General features: G+C 40.8%; 1 protein-coding gene across 3 annotated transcripts in view; it reads right to left on the bottom strand.

Moving 5' to 3' along the window:
- Positions 1–578: 578 nt before the first annotated feature.
- Positions 579–26,494, bottom strand: part of LOC129370279 (nuclear receptor coactivator 3-like) — a 70,935-nt gene continuing 45,019 nt past the window's right edge. Inside the window, exons 3-23 of one of the 3 annotated variants that reach the window (XM_055046143.1) lie at positions 25,312–25,419; positions 23,193–23,353; positions 20,533–20,633; positions 19,852–20,026; positions 15,985–16,167; positions 15,230–15,316; positions 14,988–15,128; positions 14,070–14,217; positions 12,203–12,705; positions 9,988–11,045; positions 9,773–9,905; positions 8,558–8,716; positions 7,994–8,221; positions 7,451–7,556; positions 6,811–6,982; positions 6,178–6,504; positions 5,312–5,410; positions 4,873–5,122; positions 4,518–4,695; positions 3,798–3,990; positions 579–3,066 (exon numbers count right to left, since the gene is read on the bottom strand). In XM_055046143.1, the coding sequence (XP_054902118.1) occupies positions 3,055–3,066; positions 3,798–3,990; positions 4,518–4,695; positions 4,873–5,122; positions 5,312–5,410; positions 6,178–6,504; positions 6,811–6,982; positions 7,451–7,556; positions 7,994–8,221; positions 8,558–8,716; positions 9,773–9,905; positions 9,988–11,045; positions 12,203–12,705; positions 14,070–14,217; positions 14,988–15,128; positions 15,230–15,316; positions 15,985–16,167; positions 19,852–20,026; positions 20,533–20,633; positions 23,193–23,353; positions 25,312–25,400 (4,503 nt within the window). In that variant the 5' untranslated portion in view covers positions 25,401–25,419 and the 3' untranslated portion in view covers positions 579–3,054. The remainder of the gene's footprint in view (positions 3,067–3,797; positions 3,991–4,517; positions 4,696–4,872; positions 5,123–5,311; positions 5,411–6,177; positions 6,505–6,810; positions 6,983–7,450; positions 7,557–7,993; positions 8,222–8,557; positions 8,717–9,772; positions 9,906–9,987; positions 11,046–12,202; positions 12,706–14,069; positions 14,218–14,987; positions 15,129–15,229; positions 15,317–15,984; positions 16,168–19,851; positions 20,027–20,532; positions 20,634–23,192; positions 23,354–25,311; positions 25,420–26,494) is intronic. The other 2 variants (XM_055046146.1, XM_055046145.1) reach the window with 2 other exon arrangements.

Genomic DNA, 26,494 nt, shown 5'->3' with positions numbered 1-26,494 from the left:
CTTGAGCAAGTTGGGATAGGCGCATACAAAACATGTTCACTACGTTTTTGAACAAAATCATTCTTAGATGAGATTTTAGTCTGGTCACTTCTTCCTCTTTTTGTGCTCCTTCCAGAATGAAATGCTTTAGGACCTCTTGTTACTTTAAAGACAAATGTGCTGGCTACACGCCCACAAATTCAACGTCTGGACTCGCACTTGAAAATAGCTGCAAATTTATTATTTTGCTATACATACAGCCATACTACATTGAAAAGCAGAAACAGAATCTCCTGCACAACCAACAGGAATGCAGCAAGTGACTTCTGGATGGAAAGTCAACAAAAAAGCTCTTCTCTTTTCCAGCAGCCATTGTACAGTGTTTACAGCTGACCAAAAGGATGCCAACTTAGGTTGTTTAAAGTATCACTGCCTTAAAAAAAAGCTTGTATTGTTATTTTATTGCTGAAAAGTTACTTGTGAGCTAACTTTGTCTTATTTCAAGTGAACTAAGATATTTGCAGTAGGAACAAGACCAAAAATTTTTGGTAAGATTTTGTGGTTTTTGGGGGTGGAAAAAAAAAATCACACCAGACACATTTTAATGTTTAAATATAAATTTGTATTTACATCAATATTAACATCAAGAAACAAGGTAAGAAAACAAAACCCAAAAGTATTTTACATCCTGTCATCATGATTGTGTGTTTTCCAGATTTGCTCCTTCGACGTCAAAAGAAGAGCAACATTCCCTGTTTTTAATATTTATTTTTCCTCAATTCCAGCCTGTTGTTTTGACATAAAAATAAGATGAATCATGAACAAAACCTCTTCTCCAACTCAAAAGGAATGTAAGCACCACATAAAAATCAACTGGCTGCAAGGTTCACAGAAAGTAAAAGATTTAAACCACCTCAGCAGAACTGGACGACCCATCTACTCTATTTCAACCAGATCAGAGTATTTTATACAGAATCCAACTTTTGTTCCCCTTACATTATATGCAACAGTAAAATAAACACACAATCTACGGCGCTGTTTCTATGCACTGCAGGATGACAAACAGAAATCTTTGGACTGAGCATGTTTTCAAAGGTAGATTTCTCAACAAAAACCTCCACAGGACAAAAAAACAAAAGATAATTATGTATAAAATTATGATCTAAATTTCTCCTTTTGTAGTCATTTGGTAGTTAAAAATACCAAATGACTGAAAAATAATTTTTGAAGCACCTCAGGAGAGGGTTGACTGCCAAGAGATCTGGGCCCACAGAACAACACAATCATGTGTCACTTTGTTTGCTGTATACAGATTTTTTTTAAAATATTTTTAATAATTCTTATTTTTAAAAAAGAAAAATAACTTATTTAAGAAAGCGTAACAACGTACTAGCACCTGTATGCTTTGGACTACATTCTAGGAAAATAGGAAGAGGTTCATGATTTAAGGATTAGAAATAAAAAAGTGCTTCCAGACAGTGGGAAAATGCCAGTATATCAAAGAAATATACATGTACTGCTTCCAAAAAACAGGCTTTTTCCTCCCAATCAATGTATCGAAAAGAAGAGCTGATCTATGACGGAATAAGAAAATTACACCTTTAAATATCAAGCCTTACAATCTGTGCAAAAAACAGTATGTGAGCTAGAAAAGCATAAATATATTTATATATAGTACATTTGAAGCATATTTACAGATCATATTTACAGGAAAGAAGAGGAATAAAATGTTCCAAACAAGACATTGAGCTTAATCCTGCAGTACCAATCTTTGGGTGAACAATGTGTCAGTGTTGTCCTCAGAGGGGAACCGGGAGGAAGGATTATTACTCGATATTTGAGTCCAATACGATCATTTAGCACTTTGTTTTGTAGTGCGAGTGGATCTAATTTTGGTGAAGATAATTAGCTTAGTTTATAGTAACAACCTGAAATGGATTTGTAGCTCTGAGCTTTTCATTTTTTATCATTACAACTGTGAGAAAGTCAGATTTTAGCTTCTGACTGGCTCACCACTGATTTGTCTTGGTAAGGTGTAAAACAGTCTGGAATTTTTGTGCATCTTTATTAGATGAATGTGTAGTTTTAATTTTTTAATATTTCTAGAAGGAAGCTCGAGGACGGATCCACATTTCACATGAGTTGTGGAGTTCATGGTTGCCCTAAAGTGGTTTAAACCTGTCAAGCAGTATCTCAATTTATAGACATAATTAAATTGCCAAAAGGTTATGTTAAATACCTCTAAAACATTAGGAAAATGTTAGGAGCAATTTTAAAATCTTAATTCATCCTCTTATAAACATAACTCTTCTCTGGTTCCCACTGAGGAGCAAAACCTGCAAAGTTTACCCAATCTTAAAAAACTGTGAAAAGAAAACAGAGGAAATTTCTGAGGCTATTTAGTAATTCATGAATAAAGGCCTCTAAATTGCCACAATCCGTTAGATGTTGGCTTTCCTTAAAGTGCAACGAGCCAACGGGTTAGTTCGATCCTACTCAGCGGCATCCTGGACGATGAGACGATGTGCTACTTCTTAACATTCATGTGAGTGTCACAACCCTACGGCTCTTTAGCTGCTGGTCGTGTCTGCAGGGATCCTCCGGGAGCAGCAGAGCGATGGTGGATGGAAAGTTCAGAATCGACATTTTTACATCTGAATATAACCTCATGATACATTCGACAAAACAGAGGCTGTTTAAATACATTTGTCCATATAATGTAGCTTCACCGTTTGGTCCAATGAAAGAATATACTGAGGAACACCAGCTGCTCAGGAAGGGAGGAACATTGAATTCATGTCCGTCTCTCTGTGCATGATGGATAAAAAGTTTGTCAGATTTTTAGGAAGGCTGTGTGTTTTCATGTGACAGTCTGTCTTGTTTTTCCTCCGGCGGCGAGATTGACATTACTGGCCATCATTCCAGAGGGAAGTTCACTCCCCCGTCTGGTGGGAATGTGGCGCTACACGGAGGATCATAACACGCCTGGTTTATTTCCACACACACTGCAGCGCAGAAGCCATCTGCCAAATCTGGGTGGAGATCACAGTGAGACAAAAGCTTCTGGCGCGTCCATCAGCAGTATTTCTGGATCATCAGGGAGAAGAGAGCAAAGCGTGAGCATTTAAAGAGAAACCCGACAAGAAAAACACGCAGAGTTCATCGTAAAGCAGCAAAGATTATTGATTTCTGTATCTGAAGAAAAATGATTGTCATGCTGAGATGTAGCAAAAAAAAAAAGAGACAGAAATTAGATGTTAGAACAAAACAAACAAAACATTTTTATCTAAGCTTAGAAAATGGATCCCTTTGTTATCCAAGATTGAGACCAAGAAGACATTTTTTAACTATCAATAACAAGTGTCTCCAGAACTAAAAGTAACTCTCAAACACTTTGGCTGAAAATCATAGCGAACCATCTCATGTTTTTATATAAAAATATAACAAATGCAGGTTTTAGCAGTTTTTTTATGCAATAATTGCCATGGAGTTTTGTAACAGAATCAGACTAACAGTACAAATATTATTTATTTATTTGCTCCTGTGTGACAATAGAAATGTGCTAGTTAATATATTATCCAGCCAGGATGCTTTTTTTTCTAGCCACACTAAAACTGAATTTAAATTCAGTTGGTTCATGAGGTTATTCATGAGGTTATATTCACATGTTTTAGTTTAAAAAAGCAGAGGGACAACAATAGATCCCTGTGGTACTCCACTTACTGATATCCTCTTGAGATGCATTCAGTTGTGTAAACCATCCTAAGACTAAACAATAATATTCTTTAAGTATTGAGACTCCCACTCTTTGCACACACCTGATCAGGCCCCATAGGCATGCGCCCCATCACCATTGGGTTCATCCCCATCTGTCCCATGTGACCGCCTCCACCGCTGGCCGGCATGCCGCCGTTCATCATCATGCCTCCATACTGCCCGGGATTTCCCTGCTGTCCGAACTGCTGCTGACCCAGCGGTGCCTGCGGCCCAAACTGCTGCTGAGGGTATGAACTGGAGATTAAAAAAAATAATAATTAAATGCAGACAGGATTTAAGTAGCGGTGCATTCACACCAGCTCCGTTTAGTCTGCTTAAGTAAAACTGCAGTCAGTTTGTCTAGAAAGTTCAGCTTGATTGGGGAGGTGCTCAATCTGATCCACCAACAAACCTAGATCTCAGTGAACTCCAGAGATTGCTCCGAAAGCGGGAAAGAAAGAGCATTCTGGGTAAATACAAGCGAGTCTGCCGATAGACACAGAAATGGTTTGTAGAAACCATTTCTACAACTGATCAAATCTGATGCTACTCGCTTTTTGTTGAAGAAGGAAGTTGCATTCATGTCTTCTTCGGTGGTTTTTGGTGCATACGTGAGGGGCTAAACAGGTTTTTCCAATGGGTTTGATTTGATTGACACAGTGCAGTGGGAAAAAAAACTGCACCAGCTGAAAATGTAAAAATGTTGCAGTTTTGGTCCCCAATCAAACTAACTCTACAAGTCTATCCAGTGAAAATCATCAGGAAAATTGATGACGTCATACCTGTTGCGTCCCATGCCGCCCTGTGACCAGCTTTTTATATCAGCGCCTGGGTACATAGGCCCCCCCTGCGAGTGCTGTTGCATCATGGGGTTTTGAGGCCCCATGCGGCCTGGCATCATGGCATTAGGCGGACTTCCACCTGATGGGCCAAAAGAGGGGTCACCTTGCTGGGTCATGCCTGTTGAAAAAAACCCTCAACCTTCAGCTTTCTCCTTCTACACACTGAAAATATCAAACATCAGACACCAAAGATAACATTTAACCTCATTAGGTCCTCTGAATAATTAATTTGACCAAAAGTTTCCTGCACAGCTTAGATCCACCACAAGAGAGCAGCAGCATCCACTACACTCACCGTAACTCCCACCGTAGCCAAACTGCTGCGGTCCCGGCTGGCCCATGTTTGGCCCCCCCATGGGGCTGTCCATACCCCCGGGAGCTGTAACGTTTGGAGGCGGACTGAATCCCCCTGCAGCAGCTGCAGCGGCTGCTGCCGCCTGCTGCTGTTGCTGCTGCATCAGCATCATCATGCGCTGCCTCCTCATGTGCAAGTTGACAACGTCTCGATTGCGCTGAACCATCATCTGAGCATTTAGGAAGCCCTGCTGCACAAAGGAGATGAAATATTGTGTTTACTCTGATGCTTTGTTACGTTTTACACACATTTAAGAAGATTCAAATCTTTTGAAGGAGACATTTGTCGTGTGGAAATCATAATTATCCTATTTATTGGTAAAATTATCATAAATAGTCTCTATTTTGAGATATTCCAAAAGTAAATTTCAATAATCTACCTGTCCTCCCATGCCAGGCTGCATGCCAGGCCTCATGCCAGGGTTTCCTCCTGGGTTCTCCATCTTCATTGCCATGCCCTGTCGTGTCTGATTCATAAACTTGACAAAAATAAAAATAAACATTAGAAAATAGAGGAAATAACATACAGAAAAATGTAAACTTTCTGGCAATTAATTAGTTCAAAAGACTAATGTAAAAGATATATTTCTCTAAGTGACAGATTACAATATACAGGGCAGGATATTTGCAGCTAATCACGATGGTACAACTAAATACAAAAAAAATGAAACAAAAATTTAATGCATAACCACGTACATTGGATAATTTAGAAAAACATTGATGTCTGCTGATTTAATCAAGAAAAAAATTAACAAAATTATCAGAAAATGATCAATTTAATCTATTGTTTAAAAATAAAACCATGGATGGATGAAAAGACAAAGATGGATGAACATTTTTCAAGCTCTTCTTTCCTTCTTCCTACTTCAAACCTGAATAATAATCTCAACTAATTGCACCATTTTCCAGACTGACTGACACCTAATTTCTCTTTTAATGTACAGATTTAAAAATTCTACTATTTTAACAAAACTTAATCCCATTTAGTTCAAAACATAGCCTGAGAGTTACTGATCAGTTACTTTTTTTCACACCCAGAATTAGGAAAGAAATTATTCGTTATGAATTTCACCTTAAAGCTGCTATTGTTTTTTTAATTTTTTTATTTTGTAACGAGCCCCTTGAAAATGAGACAGTACATCTCAAGGAGTCAATAAGTAAAAAAAAAAAAAAAAAAAAAAAAAGTTATACTGATCTCTTCCAAAGCTGTAACTGATCGTTGCGTATGTTCAGCGTGGCATCCTACCTGCTGTCCCTGAAGCCGCTGCTGCAGCTGCAGCCTCATGGGCTTGTTGGCATTCATCATCCTGGGTCGCATCATGTTGGCTCGAGGATGCCCCATGCCGCCCATCCCACCCATTCCGGGAAAGCTTCCGCCTTGGCCCATCGGTGAGAGCATGGGCCCAAACCCGGCCTGCTGGCCCTGCCCCTGCATGGGGTTTCCTCCATAACCAGACTGCATCGGCATAGCAGGGGATCCGGGATAACCTGCTCCATACAGAGGCTTCTGGTCAAGCAGCATGGATGGGTCCTGTGCTCCAAAATGCTCCAGCTGCTGCTCTGCTCCCTGGGTCTGCAGCACACAAGACAAGGAGGACAAAGACAAGTCTGTCAAACTTCTCAGTTTAATTGATTCATCTCTGCCTGGTCGGCTCCGTAATTGCCTTTTTCTAAGGAGCACAGACGGACTCCTTAAGACTCATCTATCTCCCTTCGGTGAGACGACAGCCTGGACACACTGAGTCATGACTGAAATATCGAATGCAAAAATTAATATGATGGTCTGTCGCGACTCATACTATGACAAATAATCTTTTCCTCAAGTTGCAGCACTTTCAGGGAGCACTACGCTGCAGTGTGGCTCTTTCTGACATCTTACCTGGCTGACGAGGTCTGGGATACCAAGAGCTCGGTCTATCTCCTCCAGAGCGATGCCGTCGGTGTTGTTCAGCAGCGAATCCAGCTGGTCCAGAAGCGCCCTCTCATCGCTCTGACCCTCACTGGTGGTGGGAGGGACCAGAAGATCATCTAAGGGGTTGCCAAACTGGCGTCTGCATCATGCAAACAGAAAAAAAATAAAAAGGTTTGGCTCACGACTGTCAGTTAGATTTGAATTCAAACTATAGCTTCCATTAAAACATTAGAAATGTGTGCTAAATGTTTTTAAAAATAGTGTGCTAAAGTTTCAAAAAAATTATTTTGTAACTGTGGTGTTTCTTTTAAATTAAAAACACAATTAAAATCACCTGTGAATAAATTTGCTCAAATATGTTGCATCAGCATCTTCCAAACACTTCCTGTCATTGTCTTTGTCATTTCCACCAGTAGTAACATCCAGTTGTTGATGCGAAAAAAGTTGCAGTTTGGCAAAATACACTAATTTTGATACAGCTGATAAACCACCTCATCCTTGTTTTCAAAATTGCCGTGCTTCCATTAAGCAAATTTATTTTCATATTTCCAATTTACAAAATTATGTGGTCAGTGGAAGCGCAGTTCATGATAATTGACCAACTGACCTGTTTCCCTCCATGTTCATCATGGATTCATGCCAGGATGGAGACTGGCTGGGCTGGCCCTGCTGGCTGAAGGGACTCATGCCCATGCCCATATCAGAAGAACCTCCTAAAGCAGTAAAGAAAGTCAAAAGAAGTTAATGGTGAACAAGAAGCAGAGGTTTTAGTACGTATTCTGCAACAAAAGTCCAATTTCTGCAAAAATACGCAAGAATAAAGAGAAAACTGTAGGCATTTTAAACCATGATATACTAAATGATTCATAAATGGATTATTGGAGCCTGTGCATCAATTAGAAATACAATTTCACCCTCTTTTATAGTTAATTTTCCAACTCTATCGTTCACCTGTAAACCGTGGAAAAAGTTTCTGACCAATATGAAAGAAACGTTCAAAGTTTCTAAAAAGTTTCAGTATCCAGAAATTTATCTTTACCACTGAGCAACCGGGTTGGATACCAAGGTGTTTCTCTACAGTTCTGAATCTCTCTCAGATTCTCAGCTTTTTACTTAGCATCACCGCAAGGCAACAGTTTGAGCAGCGTACCCATATCCATGAGCTGCTGCTGCAGCATCGACCTGTTGCCCGGCACGCTGTTGGAGCGGCTGACCATGGGTCCTGACATCACGCTCTTCCCGTTGTTGTACTCCATGCCTGGGCGCATCATGGATGGATGTCCTGCTGAACTCACAGGGCTGGTGCTGGAACGGGGCTTCCAGTCCCCAGAACCCCCCATGGGAGACCTCTGGGGGCCTGCGCCTCTATTCATTGGCCCTGGAGATGCACAAATGACAGAAGAGCATTGGTTGAAATTAGGATTGCAAGTTATTTTATGGTTCTGGAAACTAAATCCAACTGTAGTTGGATTTGGAGTTGCAATGTCATGTTGTGCTTGGAGATCTATTTGAATCCACACTTTTTCAGATTTTTATTAATAAAAGACTGTGTGTGTGTGTGTGTGTGTGTGTGTGGTGTGTGTGTGTGTGTGTGTGGTGTGTGTGTGTGTGTTGTTGTACAAGAAAGTGTAATACAGTCATTTGAATCTGAGAGCAGATACCAGTGAGGGAGAGACAAAGAAACAATAAAGAGGAAATTTGCTGAGACACACACCCATGTTTCCTGGGAAGCTGTCTGGGCTGCCCATCATATTCTCCTGCTTGATGAGCATCGGACGTCTTACAGCTCCTCCAGGCCCGCCCAGTGGCTTCCCATCCATGGACATGGTCCTCTGGAAGGGCCCTCGAGGGCCCGGACCCATTACTGGACTCCCTGGACAGAGCAAGCAAAAAAAAGAGAAAAAAACCTTTTCAGAAAAACTGTACCTTGCTTAAATATTACATACACACAACATCTTACAAAAGAGTTACTAATTCTTGCAATTTTTTTCACCTTCAAACCAAATACGTTGGTCTTTTCTATTGTTTTATAGGAAATAAACTAGAAAAGTAATACATAATTGTAAAGTGGAAGGTCAATACTAAACAGCTTTTGAATGCTGTTAGAAATTAGCAAAAGTCTTAAAATGTGGATTTTAATCCTGCTAGAATGAAATCACATACAATTAACTGCCTGAAAATAACTGAGCTAACTTACAACTAATGCATCTGACCCTGAACACATCCCTAGTACACAGTGGTGGCAGCATTATGCTGTGGCATGACATACCTCAATACAGTTGGATTTATTTGAAGCCTTATTTTTTTGAGACTTTTATGAATAAAAAACTGACAAAATGCATAATTTTTCTCCCACTGTTGTGTGATTAACAGAATTGATTGTGATTTGAAGCAATAAAATTCCAATAAAATGTATTGGGGTTTCTTGTTATGACATGGCAAAAAATTGGATATGAATACTTACGGCGTATATAGTGACATGCACTCACTACTGCATTTACACACACTTACTTACACATATTAGGAAGACATATTGAACTTCCTGTACCGTAAACTGAGCAGCAATGCAATTTTAAAAACACATTTCAACATTACATATACATCCGCAAACAAGAATTTTCTCAAACTAAAATGCTGTATTCCAATAGGACCAATTATAAACCAGAGAACAGGGCTGGTTGTCTCTTTCAATTTATGTTAAGTCTGTTTTTTCAGTTTATTGGTATAAAAGTACCAGCTTCAAAAAGACACAACTGAGAAAGACATGACATTTGCTTTAGGAAGAAAGCGATCCGAAACGACAGCCTCTGATGGTGCCAGATGCAGTTTCAGTGGCATTTTGTTTTGATATCATCACATGTGATGTTACAACACCCACCCTGTGTGAAACTGTCACTTCTCATAGTTATTTAGCGCTTGAACCACTTACCCTGCAGGCCGTCATCAAGGCACCCCTGTGGTTTGTTTCCTATGTTGTTTGCCCCGGCACCTCCAGCCTGATCAGGGTAAAAGTCGGAGCTTGAACCCCTGAGATCGCCCAGAATAAACTCCAGGTTGTGCAACTGCATTTAAAAAAATAAAGCAGTTTTTATTGTTGTAAATATCAATAAAAATCATTATCATTTCATAGAAATATGCTCTTACATCATCAGGAGGTTCTGATTTGATCTTGCTCTCAGCATGCTCGGCTGCAGGGCCACCGGCTCCAGGAAGACCTTTCCCTTCTAGGTCTTCGAGTTTGGGCTTCACGTCCGTTTGTTCTTTGGAGTCGTCCTTGTTGAGGAGATAGTGGAGGAGTGCGTGGGTCTTCTCCTTCTTCGGGCTGTGCTGTTCCTGTTTGGGGTCCGCGATCAACCCAGGGCCCGACCCGGCCGCCGAGCTTCCAGCTGCACCTTCGCCGCCTTCCTGGCCTCCGAGCGTCACTTTCCCCGTCGCCTCCGCTGTGATCTTAGCGACTTCATCCGGAGTGTTGCCGTTCTGAAGAAGCTTGTGGAGAATTTTGTGCTTCTCCTGCAGCGATCCGGTGTAGTGAGCTGAGACCGATGCGCCGCCCTGGCCGGCCGCCGGCCCCACGCCGCCACTGGCAGAGGAAGAGGAGGAGACGCCTGTGGAGGAAGGGCTGGTCATCCCGCCAGTAGCTTCTTTGCTGTCCGACCCTGCTGAAGTGCCACTGCTGTTTGGTGGAGGGGGTCCGGCGGGCCCGGTAGGTCCACTTCCACTGATCCCCAGCTCCTCGGTTGGGGAAGTCAACAGCTGCAGCAACTTCTTGTGTCCTTTGCTGTCTGGCAGCCTCCGAGGGGGGTCAGCGCCTGCCATCCCCGCCTCGCCGCTCGCTTCTCCACACTCTTTAGCTGCTGTAGCCGCCTGGCTGTCCGGTCGCTCTGCAGAACTTTCCGCCTGAGGATGCTGATGATGGTGGTGGTGCACCGGGAGGTGGTGGTCTCCCGGTCCGGGCCCCAAGCCCCCGGCCGGACTTTTGGAGCCATCTTGTCCTGGTTTAGCTTGATGACTTGGCTGGGAGGAGGAATGGATGCTGGGAGAGCTGTCTGGTTTATGGGCTGCTGAGGGGGACGTCAGAGTGGAAGGGAGCGAGCTCCCGACTCCCTCACTGATGGCTTGAAGAGCGTTCAGAGAGCTGCTGGAGAAGGTGCAGGTGTTGCCTCCAGCTCCACCGCCAAGGCCGCTCATAGGAGAGTGCATTCCTGCAGCAGAGAGATGCGGGTTACTGCACTATCAAAAAAAAAAAAAATCATGTTTAATGTTGGTGAAACTGTTTCTAGTGAAATGAAAACGTTTAAATTACCAAAATGATTTGTTTGGAGGTTGTTTATGAGGTTCAGTGTCGGGACCAGTGTTTATTTTTGGATCTTAATATTTATAATATTGTAAACTGATAAATTTGTAATGCTCATTACACAAAGCATCGAACGGGTGTGGAAAGGATTTTCAATATCAACTGCAAGCCAATTTTTAGCTTTCTGAATTATTTAATTTTGATTACAAATTTCACCACTACTATAAATACATCAATGTTATTAGTTTATCATTTTATTGTTCCTCACACTTTAACTTATAATATTGTCACATTCCTAAAAATACTTTTTGAAAGTTGACAATATGGGAAATATGTCTTATGCTGGGAAATTATTTCACTTAGAACTATACTTTTTCATCAATATTAAGGAATTATTGACTTAAAACAAGCTCCTGTTTCTTGCTAAAATGTTACTTGTAAATTAGTTTTGTTGTATTTTCAGTGTAACATGACATTGGTTTATTTTAAATAGACCAATAATACTTGGTAAGATTTTGTTTTTGCAGTGAAAATTTTTCTTTTTCAAATTTAATGCATTCAAATTTCAAGTTCTTGGTAAATAATAATTTTTAAATTCAGTGTAAAGCGAAAGGTTATTTGTTACTTGTCATCAGTATTTGAAGAGTATTTATGACCTCAGAATAATTTATATTAAAAATTCTCCAGGATCTGGAAGATGCATGAAAATCAGTGTAAAAAAAAAAGAACAAAAAAGGGAACTTCTGCCTGTATCTTATTTTACTTCCAGTCCAAAATAATTTCAAATCAACAATTAACCCTGAATATTAATAAAAAAGTACTAGTTATAAGTGAACCAGACATTTACCCACATTACAAATTAAAATGTTTCACTTAGAGGAGTGATGGACCAATGTCATTTTTAATCATCGTCATCGGTGTAAATTCTTATAAGTGTGGAGAAGAGAATGTTTGAAGGCTAAAATAAAATAATAAAAAAAGTGAGTTTCTCACTGATTCTGATTTTATTTCCAGTCTAAACTAAAGAGACACAATTCAAATAAATAAAAACAAAAAAAATCCTACCTCCAGGTGAGAACTGGTTGGCTCCCATCTTCGGGCTTCCCCGGTTCCGGGGGGACATCAGCAGTCCCTGATGGGGGCCGCCCATCCTGGGGCTCCCTGACGGACTGTTCATCCCACTGAGCCCGAAGCCTCCGGCGCTCTGGAACGGGGGCTGCTGCTGCTGCTGCGGGTGCTGCTGCATGGCCGCCCCAGGGTGATTCATGTGCCCCACCTGATTCACCTGATTCATCTGCATCATGCGGCTGCCCAGGCTGCCGCCACCACTTACTCCTCCGCCGTTCCCTCCGTACGCAGAGCCGCCTCCCATCGGACCCAGGTGGCCCATGTGGCTCTGCTCGCTCATGCCGTAGCCCCGGTTCATGCCGCCCATTCCCCCCATCCCCATCCCGCCACCTGCATTCACGTTCATCTGGGGGTTCATGTTGGCGTTACCCAGCCCTTGTTGCCTCATGTTGTTGGGCATCATGTTGCCGCCTGGTGCTGAGCGGTAACCATTGGGTTCCCTATGTTAAAAAACAGCAAAAAACTTTGGATAAGTGGGAAAACCATGACAACATTGAGGTTAAGAGTTGGGTGGAGCACCAAGAATTACAAAAGTATTCAGTAACATTTATTTGAGGGAGTGTGAATAAGACTGACATGACATAAACATGAATGTTTATGATGTTGCCATGAAGTGTGACTCTGTAAATTATAACATTTTTGATATAAAGCTGCATTGAAGTTGCATGAAAAGTGTCAACTTTGAATTGTTCATTAAATAATGACAAATTTGATTTGAAATTTGCAATAAAGATGTCATTATTTACTGAACGAGACTTTATGATAAAAACAATCACAAACATTCACACCCCTTCAAATAAATTGTTACCAAACAATTTATTTGTTACCAACAAATAAATTGTTATTAACAATTTATTTGAAGGGTAACAATTTATTATTATTATTCAAACATTTATCTTAACAGTCTAATTCTGTGATTGGTGCTCTGAGCCACATCACGCTTTCTTATTTATTTTCAAATTATATTTAATATTCTTGATTGCACTTTCTGAACCATTTGTTTATTGCGGTTTATCTTTTACATGTTTCACCAACGTGGCACAAGACATTTCCCCCACATTTGAAGTTGAAATGTATTGTTGTCTTGTAACAAAAATCAGGCAAACAGAATATCTTTTTTAAATTGATTTTTTTTCAATATAAAATCTATGAAACTAACAAAATCTGCAGGTGTGCATCTGTGTCCGGTGAAGTTTTTTGGTTAAAACCAGCCTGTTCATCATGAAGTGAAGTTACTCAAAGTAGGAGCAGAATTCAGAAACTTTACTCAAGTAAGACTAGCGACACTTTATATTAAAATTAGTCAAGTCAAAGTGAAAAGTCCAGCATAGTAAACAAACTCCTAGAAGCGCTTTTTGTCCAAAAATATATTCAAGTCAATGTAACTGAGTAAATATAACTGTTTACTAACCCACTGTGGAAGTACGTTGTTTGTTCAGCTCTGGTGAAAATGAAGAGACCACTGCACTCCATCAAAAACCTCCCGCTTATTGCACCAAATATTGATTCCTGAATTCTTCCTGAGTCAAAACTTTAGCATTGTTGTTTGTAAATCAATATGAACTTTTCTTTGCATTACTTGAGGTCTGAAAGCACTGCTTCAGACCTCATTTCCTGCAAATAAATACAACATTTTTCTTGGATTTTCAGAGACATGTTCTCAGTAGTTCATAGAATAACAGAACAATGTTCATTTTTCTCAAACGTATACCTATTTAGATTAAAATTAGACAAATTGATCATTTCAAGTGGTCTCTTGCTTTTTTACAGAGCTGTAAGTGTGTTTGATTACATAGTTTCTGACCTCTGCAGCAGGTGAGTGGAGATGAATCCTTGCGGCTCGTTGCTCATGGGGTGTCGGTACAGCTTGCTCTTGGTCTGGGCTGTTACTGGGGTGCCATCAGACAGGGAGAAGCGGTACAGGGGTGTCTCGGCATGACCCTGGAGAAAAGCTGCGCACAAATTGCAACAAAAATAATCCCTCAAATTTTATTCATTGCTGGGGACAAAAAAGCAAGTCTTTTTCTAATCAGTAAACACACCACACATAGAGGCTACCAGGTCACATTAACAATGTCTTCTGTTCTGTGTAAAGCTTATTTTATATGAATAAAGGGATTGTTTTGTTGATATTTGATACTTTTTGCTGTTTATGATTCCTCTCTTAACAGTTAAAAGCTGCAGAGTAAAAATATTAAAACAGTCAGAAAAAGTACCTACCATTCACCTGTTTATGAGTTCACAACTGTTTTCCAAGTAAAACTCATCACTTATGTTTTTCTGTGATTCATGGGTGAGTACAATATTTTATAGCATCATTGGGAATTGAAAAAGTTACAATGTTGGGGATTTTTAAGGCATTTTTGGTGCTTTTAAACCACCACTGCACACAGTTCCTCTAAAACTCCTTTTGTGTGTTGTGTAATATAAATTTATGACTAAGAAAGGGTGAAGTTAGTTTTTGAGACCTTAGATGCAATTTATTCCATGAGATGGAGGAGAAAAACCTAAAAGGTTTAGCCTTGCTGTTGTCTGCTGTTGATTTTGTTCACCCTAGCTTTTTTTTGTCTCTCAGCTTTGTCTGAATGAAGCCACAAAAACAACTTTTGAATCAAACAGTGTCACTGCTTAATCCATGCTCGCACCTCTAGTTTTCTAATTATTGAAATAAAAAGTGCTGCAGTTGTTGACAGCAGCTGTGAGGTTCCAGGTCTGTACCCACCCTCGTGATAGTGCCGCTTGTGCGACCACGGCTGCCCGTCGCTGTGCTGAAGGAACATCTGGATGCAGCGCCGCAACAAATCCTCCCAGCCCGGACGCATGGACGCTCGCAGGGAGCTCTGGTCGATCTGAATCAGTTTACCTGAAACACGACGGACAGAGGGAGACACAGGGTGGACGGGTCAAACTCACTCATGGCCGAGTCAACACAGCGTGCCGCTCAGTCAGAGTCCAGCTCCTAACCTGACAGCTCGTGCCGGGTGTTGAAACTCTCGGTCCGCTCCACGGCTGTGACCCGCCGGGCCACGCAGATCATACATGACTGAAGGTCTGCAGAGGAAAGGAAAGGAGTTAACAGACAAATGCTGGAACAAGTTATACTGGGTTTTAATTGAAATCCCAAAAATATGCCATTAAGTGTTTCTAATGATTCTATTCTCAGGAAAAAGTTTTAATTAAAAAATAAATGGTGAAGGAGAGGGAAAGAGTATACGTTTTTATAATTTTACATTTTAAGGGTCTTTTAAAGCTCACCAAGTAAAGCACATAATTTGAGATCATCATTCAATTCATTCCATAGCATGCTTTACTTTTTTCTTTAGCATATTCAAAACTTTACTTGCTTATATTTACTCTTGTTTAACTTAAATCATTTGTGACTTCCACAAGGAAGACTTTTATTACTTTGAATGGAAGATCTAGTAGATGTTTTAAGTTACAAAAGCTCAGTTTTTTTGCAATTTAACCAATATGTCAATAGTTGTTTTATTTCGATTATTTCTGAGCAATATGACAAAGAGGACATAACCAAGGAGTACATTATATGTAAGCCTTAAATTAAATCCTTTATTTTCAACAATAATCCAGAAGATTCTGCAACTTCATTTAAAATATATTCGATGTGAAGCTTCCAACTAAGAGTTGTTAAAAGACACATGCAGGAACACATTTCTGGATCAAGTCACCCCTTTTTGGCCTTCACTGGTCCCTCCACCTACCTTCTCCCTCTTCGATCATGGCCTTGGGCTGCGTGAGAGCAAAACACTGCATTGTCTCGTAGCGCGGTCCTCCTGGCCCCTCCTCCATTGGGCCATGGGCGTGGCCAAATTTGACCAGCATCCGGCAGGTGAAGGTGTGACTCTTCTGTCGAGTCGCCTCATTCCCCCACGACACGCCATTTACTAAAAATACAAAGCCAACCAAGAAACGGTTACTTAAGAGGAATAAACCCAAAGCTTCTGGGAATGAAAACCACAAGCGCTGTAAATCGACTGCCTTTAATTAAATATCACCAATGGCTCACATCCAATTGTACAAACAAAGCAAAACAAACAAACACCACCACAAACAAGCATTGTGTCTCTAAAACTGAGAAGCTAAAGCCTCTCCCGCTGGCTAAATGGAGCATGGGATTAATGTAGCCAAGGCGTCGATTTCCAATATTTCTCTCTCTCAGTGGCTCTGCAGTCGGCCGAGGCCGGGGACATGCAACCATCTATTCTCATTTAGGTCCTGACTACTCATCACAGCACACAACCACATGCACACAGATGCTTTTGGATGGGGTCACCTTCACAGAGAAAAGGAAAAGGAAGCAAACTTTAGAGAGCGACAGCAAAATGCCCTTTAACGGTGACCAAACCATTAAAGGTTTTATGAAGAGGTCAGGTTAGGTCAATGCTTCTCAATTCCAGCTCTGCATGTTTTAGATGTGCCTCTACTTCACAACAGCTGATCCAAATGAATGCATTACCTCTTCTGCAGGCATCAAGTACTGCAGAAGCCTGTTAATCAATAGATTAATAGATTAATAGGTGTGTGGCATTAGGGAAACACCTAAAACATGCAGAGCAGGGGGGCCTGAGGACCGGAATTGAGAAGCACCGAGTTAGGTCTTTGGGCTTTACAAAACAAGTTCATTAAGTTCTTTTGCACAAAAGTCCTTCTAAGATGATGAGATTTAAATCTGGTCAGTTCTGTCAGAATGAGCTGTTTTAGAGCCTCTTGTCAAATAAGCAGTTGAGACCCAAATGGAAGTATAAAAACATACAAAATGTGATTTTTTTTGTTTGTCTGGAGACTAAGTCAGCTGGCAAAAGGTTTCTGTTTGGCAGCTGTAGAGGGTAGTTCAGGGGAGCAGGCGATCTGAAAGACAGTAAGTGTGAGAGTTGACAAAACAGCAGCGCTGTTGTCATAAATTAGTCAAACCCAGACCCGATTACTCGGCATTGTAGTGAACACAAAAGCATTTCCAACTGGACTCTTCCCCAACAAGAACTCCAAGTCCTTTCCAAGTGTCTGCGGTGAACCATACACAGCAAAAAAATAATAGCTTACAAAGTATTTCTTATACAATTTCTAGTGGAAATATCTTAGTACACTTGAAATATGACACAATCATTTACAAATGACCTTTCAGCAATATATAGGAGTTTGTTTCAAGCAAATATTTTGCTAATATTGATTTGAAAAAGTACTGTGTAATGTGCATAGTATAATGTGGGGAAAAATGTAAGTAAGTGAAGAAATTAATAAAGTTACTTAAAAGTTACTTGTAAGTTAGTTTTGACTTATTCTTCCAGAACAGGAACATTTAGTTTGTATTATTACTTAGAAACTGTGGAGCACTCATTACTTTTACAAATTCAGAATATACTTAGGAGGTCCAGAGAATACTTACTAATACTTATCTAACCCAGAACAGGGATTAGAACAAACTTAAAATCCAGAAAAAATTACCTTAGCAATCACTTTTTACACTCCTGTTCTTCCAACCCAGAATAGGAATTAGACCAGCGGATACTTACTTATACTTATCTAGCAACCCTGAACAGGAGAGTCTAGTTTACATACTTTAGATCAACATTAGATTCTTTTTCTTCCTTTACTCTTTCCTTTGGTGTGTTATTTTGTTTTATTTAAATTCCTGAAAAGCACTTTGAATTGCCTTAATGCTGAAAATGTACTATATAAATAAAATTATCTTACCTTATTTCAAATATACCAAGATATCTGCACTAGAAACTGGAAAGAAAATACTCTAAGATTTTGTGTTTTTGCAGTGTCATAAAATCAGTTTACGGATCTGAAACGTGTAACGTTGACAAAACAAACAAAAAAAGCAAGCAGTTAAAAACTCAACATCTAACTATGTCACCATCAATCTGTGTTTTAGTTTGTGTGTGTGTACAAGTGTAACCACTGTGCTATGTGTTCATCCCACAGGAATGTGCACAGAGAAGGCATTTCATTCATGGGCCAAAAAGATAATGCAGACACAGGGAGAAAGAGAGAAAGAGAGAGAGAGAGAAAATGAGGGGTGGGAGCGGCAGAGAGGGAGGCAGCCTGAGAAACGGATAGCCACAATATTCATCTTAGTAAGCAGCCATATTAAGTATGGATGAGGCTGAGAAGGAGCGAGCTGAGGAAGGCACCAGGGACGGCGAGAGGAAAAGTGCATAAAGAGGGATGGTTAGAGGGGGGAAAAGCGAGAGAATGAATGACGGGGCACACGGGGAAGCAGGCGGCCGAGTCGATGAGCCGACTTCTGCTCGAGAACGTTACTGCAGAGCTAATCGAGAAGCGGGGTCAGCCGAGCACACACACATCCATAATTAATCGCCATTATAAATAGTGCACATACTTATGGGCTTACACGCTCGTGCTGCTCCCTAAAAAATGCATCACTGTCATTTACACGTCAATGCAGAGAATAATGAGGGGGTGTAAATAAGTGAATTTATTCAAGTACAATATTAAGGAGCAAATCACGGTGAAACACATGCTGAATTAAGCAGAGGGGAGCGAGGAGGTGCGTTACTCAGCCCTTATGTGGTAGCAGTGGGATCTGAATAGAGCCTGGCCTGTTTTACGCTGTCTGGACCACTGAGTTTGACAGACAGCTGCGCTACGCTCTGCCTGATTAGCAAAGAGTAGGTGGGAGCATCCGAGTGTATGTTTTGTCAGGTGTGTATGTGTGTATGAAGAGCTCTCGTGCTTCTCAGGAGCTCCTCATTAGAAAGAGGAGCTGAGAAGCGTGAATTTTCATGTAATTTGCTCGCAAGTTTTATCGACTTGGAACATGTCATACGGTTTTAACTTCTGAGTGAGAATGAAATGTAAGCAGTGAAGCGTTTGTTTTATTGAAGGTGAAATAAAACAACACATCAGCCACCAGTATTCAATATATTTACATCTGTAAAACTGAGTAGGACACTCACACTGTTTTAATCCTATTTCAAACAACCAGATTATTTCCAGTAATAATTTTAATCTGAGCCAATTCCAGAATTTCTTTAAAATGTTCCACAATTTCACACCTTTCATCCAAACCCAGATTAGATTTTCTTTGACATTTTCGATTCTGACTCTGTATAATTCTTCCTGGTCGTTCTGCAACACGTACAGTAGTAAGTGTTTACCCAAACCTCTACAAAATAACTTCAATATATGGCTACACCAAAAAAAAGAACCTGAGGAAATTATTTTTCTTCTCAATATAAAATTTTTAACGTTTTCCAGCAAATTTTGATGTTGATTGACACACTCAGGAATGGCTTTTTAGGTACTTTTTACATAAAAACATCTTCAATTTTTGTCAGATTTTTTTTACTTTACTTTGCCCAGAAACTATTAATTTTAATTTTTTAGATGTTAAAGTTGCTAAAAATTCTGAAAAAAATTGATTTGAACACACACCCGTGTGGTACACACACACACACACATTTTCCAAGCATTCAGAATTAAATTCTCCAGTATTCAGATATTGTGTGTGTGTGTGTGTGTGTGTGTGTGTGTGTGTGTGTGTGTGTGTGTGTGTGTGTGTGTGTGTGTGTGTGTGTGTGTGTGTGTGTGTGTTTGCTCACTGTTGGTCCTGGGCAAGTTCTTGTGAAAGTCTTCGCGGTCCTCCTCATGCAGGATGTTGTACACGCTGGTGTTGATGAGTTCCTCCTGCTTGTACTGCAGGTACTGGGTGACGTTGTCGGACACGAACACGATGCTGCCCTCCCGGTTCACCACAAACAGGAAGCCGTCCAGAGCCTATACGAACATGTGATCCAAACCGCAAAATATTTTTAGTGCAATATTTTGTGGTACTACTGTGACAATGATAAAAGTGACGATAAGAAATGTTTATAATTTATTTTTATAGTAACCGTATAAATAGATATGCATGGAAAAAAACATTTCCATTTGAAATGACTTTGAGACGCCAATAAAATAACAGTAACTGCATTTAATCATATTTCCAAATGTATTGATATGATATTTATTGATAATCTACATGAACAAACTGTGCAGAAAATAATAAAACTAACAATCACAGACAGTTTTTCCGGGAGATTAAACATCATTAATTAGAATTTATAGTGACAATGAAAAATCAAAACTCCTATCATGATGAGAAATTAATCACGATAAATGATAAGCGATGTAATAAATGCCCAACCCAAACAGAGTCTGCTGGCGTAGAGACAGAAGATCAACCATCATCATCATCACTAATAGATAAAAACAGCAGCACATTCGATCAAATCCGGACTCACCTGCAGTAGAAGCGGCCCAAGGTGGTCCTTGTCAATGACCCCCTGACCGGTTGACGACACGTCTGACTTCTGGACGTCGTCATCGTTGGATGAAGCTTTTCCTGTGGGAAAGAAAGCAGAGGAAAGTCTTTAAAAACAGAAAAAGAAAAACCCTGAAAAAGTCAAAACTTTAGCATTTTACTACCTAGACAGACCAGCAGGGGGCAGTGCTTCCACAGTTTCCAATTTCTTTCTTTTTTTATCAGGCGAGGAGGAGGCGGGTGGGGGTTAAAACTACAGGTGAGGAGGGAGACGGACAGAGGCAGGTTTCTGCAGGGAGCCCGTCAGAGGAGCATGTGGAGCAGGTAGCTGCTGTCCTCATGCTTTATATTCAGTGTCAGACTGTGAGGGATTGTCTGAGAGAGAGGGAGTGGGAGAGAGCCAGAGGAGCTGTGGAAGAAGCCGTAATGGTGCAGGGGCAGGAGCTGAGGCACCTGAATTAATGGAGCTGGGACCAAGAGACGGAGGGAGGCAGGGGCATCCAGGGGGGATATATAAAGACAAAAAAAAGGAAGGAAGAAAGAGAGGTCCGGGGCGATGCTGGGAAAAACTAATAGTGGTTGGGTTGTTGTGTAAATGTGGGCTTTTGGAGTGAGAGCGAGGCAGTGGCTGCTTGACTACAGGAATTATTCTGTCTGATTAGCTCCCAAGAGGCACAGAAATCCACACAAAGGGGGTAAAAAAGAGGACACTACCACAAACAACTAGGCATTGTCAAGTTCAGTAAGATGAGCAGAGAGAGGAGGGGAAAAAAAAAACCCAACAAGAAACATGGGAGATAAATGCTCTGCGCCAGCCTCGTCGTGCAGTTAAACAGATGAGACATGATTTGAGGAAACCAGAGAAGAACCAATGGAGTTCAGAGAAACAGGAAGACCGAGCAGCTGAGAGAGCACGCCGAGGGGAAACGAACAGGTATCGAGCGGCCAGACGAGCCTCAACGCCCGTGTCATGTCTGTCATCACTTCCTGTAACTATGGCAACCTGTCAGCAGCCAGTCAGGGCTGGCCGTTGCCTCTTCCCCTTCCTGTTGAGGTTGAAGACGCTGACTGACTGAGTCCCAATAAAACAAGAAAAGTCAGCAGAGCTGTCTCCCAGTAGTTCAGCCTGAGTGGAAAGGAAATATAACACGTGCTCCAATCCAGAACCACGAAAAAATATTCACACTCCTGGGACTTTTGCACATTTTGTCACACTGTAATAAGATATTTGGGTGTATTTTCTAATGGTATTTGATGAGAGACACTAACACAGAGTTGTGTTTTTGCAACACAAACTCTTATAAGTGTAGTCAGCCCCACTTTAGAAACCCTCTATTGCTTTTTCTGCATCCAGAAACTGAAGGTTTTACCCATTTTTCTTTACAAAATAGAGCAAGTCTTAGCGGACAAACAGTGACTGCCATTCCAAGACTGTGTGACTAACTTTCTAAACCATGTAATTGCAGCTCTGACTGTATGTTTAGGGTCCCTGTTATGGTGGAAAGTGAACCTTTGCAGCCATCTCCAGCTGCTTGCACCCTCTCACAGGTTTCCCCTGCCCTACATTTACCTCCATTCATAGACCCATCAACTCAGAGAAAAACATTATTTCTGGGTCACACTTTTACCCAGAAATAACGATTTCTGTGTCAATGTGGATATCAGAGCGTCTTCTATCACATGCTTGCAGAGTACAAACATAGATTTTGTTTAAAAGTTTCAAAAAGGTTTGTAATGTAGATGACTGAAAGGTGTTTGGTTTGCAAATTCTTCCGCCTGAGCTGTGTAAATTTAGGGATATCAGTGTTAGAGAGGGTCTTATTTTTAGGGCTGCAACTCATGATTAGTTCTCAATTAATCCCTCAATTATTCTGATGATTAATTGGATAAGAATATTGCACAATCTGTAAATCTGTCATTTAACCACAGAGGTATTTCTTTGATATATAATATTAGAAGTATATTAAAACATGCAAATAAATAATAAATCAAATGTTTTGAATAAGAATTTAAGCATTTTATTGCCTAAAATGCAAAAAGCATTTTATAAACTGAACCAAGTGAAGTTAAAATTATACAACTTGTGAAATTTTACCTAAAGCATATTTACAGACAAAGATGTTTTTAACTTAATACAACATTTATATATTTTTATAGTTTTTTCTTTAATTAATGATTAATGGACTACTAAATTAGCTGACAATTAATTGTTTAATTTTCTTTCCACTGTTTTTCTGGTCACATAAACCTGAAACAAAATACGTTGAACTTTGTGGTTATAATGTGAAAAGAGGTGAGTATGTTGTTGATCTGTTCAAACGATGCAGCCGGCATCTTTTCCATGAGGCTGCTACAGGAAACAGCAGAAACATACCAGATCAGAAGCTGAGAGAACAGCAACTGGAGCAGACCTGATTACCTGGCCGGTCTGAAGAACGGAGAGCCATGTGTCCAATTAGGCAGACTCTGGTGAGGCCCGCACACAGCTGTTCATGATCATAAACGCACACAAATGCCACCCAAAACAGTAAAAGCTGTGAAATTTGTGGGAGATGAATGACTGATTTGTCCTTGCACCTGTGCTCAGAGGAATGTGTATTTGCGCGGCCTTTATGATTCCAGACCTGGACGTCCGCTCACCTTGCTCCTTGATCTGGCGGATCTGGCGCACCGTCTCTTTGAGGATGGCACATTTGTCCGGTTTGACGTTGAAGCTGTCGATGTCGCTGAGGTTGGCCGAGATCAGCTCGGCCAGCTCCTCGATGTACTTGCTCTCCTGCTCCCGACGCTTCCTCTCACACCTGCAGGAGACAAGTTACAGAGATTGGAGCCAAACTAAACCATTGCTACATTTTTCTATAATTTTCAGTGCACCTCACAACTCGGAAAGCATTAGCTGATTGCTTCCAAGTAGAGCAGAATGCAAAAGTCAGTAAATCTATCCAGGTTTGAAAAAAAAAAGCTTTAAGTTATAGATGGGAGATGGCGTCAATATGATTAAATCCATTTTTATAGCATCCACAAAAAGAGAAGAGGTTAGTGTTAACCAGCTTCTTCTTTAGCAACTTTAGGTTTCTGTTCTGTTTTTGAGGCATGATGTGTGAACAACACAGGTAAACATCTTGAAAGAAGGAAATGAAAATAAAGGACACCATTAAATCTGCATGGCTTTTTGCAGAATAATCTGAACAAAAGCAAATCAGAATTGTAGATCATTTTATAGGTGAAAGGAATTTCTAGGATTTAATGCCAAGTATAAATAATGTTCCCCTCCCAGTGACATCATATTGTCATTATTTGAGCCAAAGTTATTATAAACGTTATGCTTCTGATGGCTCATATAACAACATTTAAGTTAATGTTCATTTAAATGTTGTTAAGCTAACAACTTAACACCTGTGGGAAGGTTTTTAAGGCGACACCTGAAACACGCTTCTTTTTTTTTTGTCTCATCATGGAAAAAAAATCAAATGAAATCAGAAAAAAGGGAAGACGATTGTGGATCTCCACGAATCTGGGTCACCTCCAGGTTGAAATTCCAGATGCCTGCAGAAGCCAATTCCCATCTGTTAAAACAATAATATCCAAGTATAAACACGAGGAGAGGGGCTCTGTGTTTCAGAGATCACTTCTTCTTGCTTCAAAATGTGCATGTCAACCCCAAAGAAGAAAAAGAAAACTGGCTGAGGTTTTGTGTCTTTATCTACAGGAGATAAGTCCTGTACCAACACGGACTGAAAGGCCGTTCAGAGACGAAGAAGTCATTCCTCAAAAAGCAGTAAATAAACCAGATTACAGCTTGCAACTCTGGATAAAGCCATTCATTTTTGAAGACATCTCACCTGTGTCTGAGGAAACTAAAATTAGAGTGTCATGACATTATCCCAATAGAAAGGCAGTTCGTTTCAATTCAGTTTACCTATTTAGTGCCAATTCACAACAAATGTTTTCTTGTGGTTCTTTGTTACGTAACACAACTGATCTTAGTTATAAAGCAGAACAGAAAGCTACTAATTCAAAGTTGTTAAAAAGTTTTTATCTTAAAAAAGATTGTATTAAGGCACTGACTTGCAGCATTTATTCCTTCTGGACGAGCTGCATTGTGTCGTTGACTATATCAATTCATCATACCAAGCATGCATGTAGTGACAATGAAGAGGCAAAACTTCCCTTTAACAGGAAGAAACCTCCAGCAGAACCAGAACCAGACTCTGTATCTTCCATGACCGACTGGAGGTTTGAGAGGACAGAGAAGATACACAAAAAGAAACAAAGTCATGTGTTATTTTTTATGTTTGTAAAAGAAAAAATGATAAAAAACAAAAATTTGAATTTGAAGAAATCAAACAACAATCCCTCAATTGTTCTGGCTCAATAAAAAAAGAAATAGATATAATGTCGGTGATCCCTGGTTTTTTTTTTATACAATATGATGTATATTTTATATAGTTAAGTAATCTATAAATAAGAAATAGTGTGTGGTATGGCTAATAAAAGAAAAAAAATACTGATTAAGGAAAAAAAAGTGAAATCTTGTGTTTTGGAAACATCTCACTTTAAAAACAATCAGAAATCTTTCAATGCAGCCACATTTTCTCAGTTTAAAGCTTGGAGTCTTCCCATTGGTTGAGTTTTCTCCCCATCGCAGCAGACTTCACTCTGTTCACATCTGGGTCCAGGCTCCAGCAACCACTGACTGACCCACTAGCCCACTTTCTTTCAGTTCTCCCCTCCTCGTGTGCCGACGCCGTGAACTCACCCCAGACCCGGCGTGTCGCAAGTGGACAGTTTGCGTTTGCGGTTTTCCGAGCTCAGAGGCTCCATGGAGTTGTCCCCCAGTCCGCTCATCGTGTGCACATATCAGCACCTGAGGGGAGGACAAAGCAGCAATCAACACAAAATTACAGAAGAGTCTGGGATTATAAGGTCACTTGTAGCCTTTTTAGCTGGCGTTACTCTGCTAATTGTGAAGGGAAGAAAGACGGTTGTCATGTAGAAAGAGTCACGATTGTGAAGCAGCAGCAGCAAAAACAGAAGGGGGAAATATGCTTATATCATGCAAATCATATTCTCCTGGCAGCGACGGACGAACATAAACATGTCTCGTCAGCATCCTCCTCCTCCTCCTCCTCATGCTGCTGCTGCTGAGTGGAGAACGTGAGGCTATGTTTGGTGTGTGAGGACCCGTGCATTCATAAGTTCATCAGTTCAGTCCACACACACACACACACCGGATTAGCAGTGTCTCTGATGATAAGCACAACTAACCCCATCAGACAGGCGTCTCTCTCCCATAATGCATCACACTTCGTCTCCAGGAAGTGAGCTGATAAAGGTTGTGGGGAAGAGACGCAGATGGCATGAAAAAAAAAAAAAAGAGGAGAGGGAAGGAGTGGAAGATATCAGCGAGGGAGGGAGAAGCCAGAGTGAGAAAGTGACTGCTGATTGGTCACTGGCTTCGCCACGGCGACAGCAGCCGACACTGGGGAAAGGTAGGAGGGAGGAAAGACAGGAAAACAGAAGCATAGGGGGAGAGAGAAAAAACCAGAGGGATAATCAGAGAGAGAGATAAAGGCATGCCAAAGAAAGAGGGGAGGGACGGGAAGCAGGTGAAAGGAGGAGGAGGGAGGTGTGGAGCATGCGGAGCGTCTGGAGTGTGTTTTAGATGCACGTGTGTGGTGCAGAGAGCGCTGAACGCATCAGTACCCTTCTTAACCTTCACAGCCAGCGCAGCTTTTTCATTCCATTGATTACATGGTTATCCTGTGACCAGAGGACTGCCTCTGCCGCATGGCAAATCAGGCCAGCAACAGGGGAGAGATGCTAGGCCGTTATTTAATCATCACGCAGCATCGTCTCTGACTCCTTCATGGGAGATCCGAGGAGCCCAAGAAGCTATGTAATTGAGTTTGTCTTCGTTGGCATCAAGGCCCTAAACACAC

The sequence above is a fragment of the Poeciliopsis prolifica genome, unplaced genomic scaffold (genome assembly GCF_027474105.1).
Source record: "Poeciliopsis prolifica strain line A6 unplaced genomic scaffold, Auburn_PproV2 SCAFFOLD023, whole genome shotgun sequence".
NCBI lineage: Eukaryota > Metazoa > Chordata > Actinopteri > Cyprinodontiformes > Poeciliidae > Poeciliopsis > Poeciliopsis prolifica.
The sequence above is the reverse complement of the archived record's forward strand: the minus strand, read 5'-3'. Positions and strand labels throughout refer to the sequence as shown.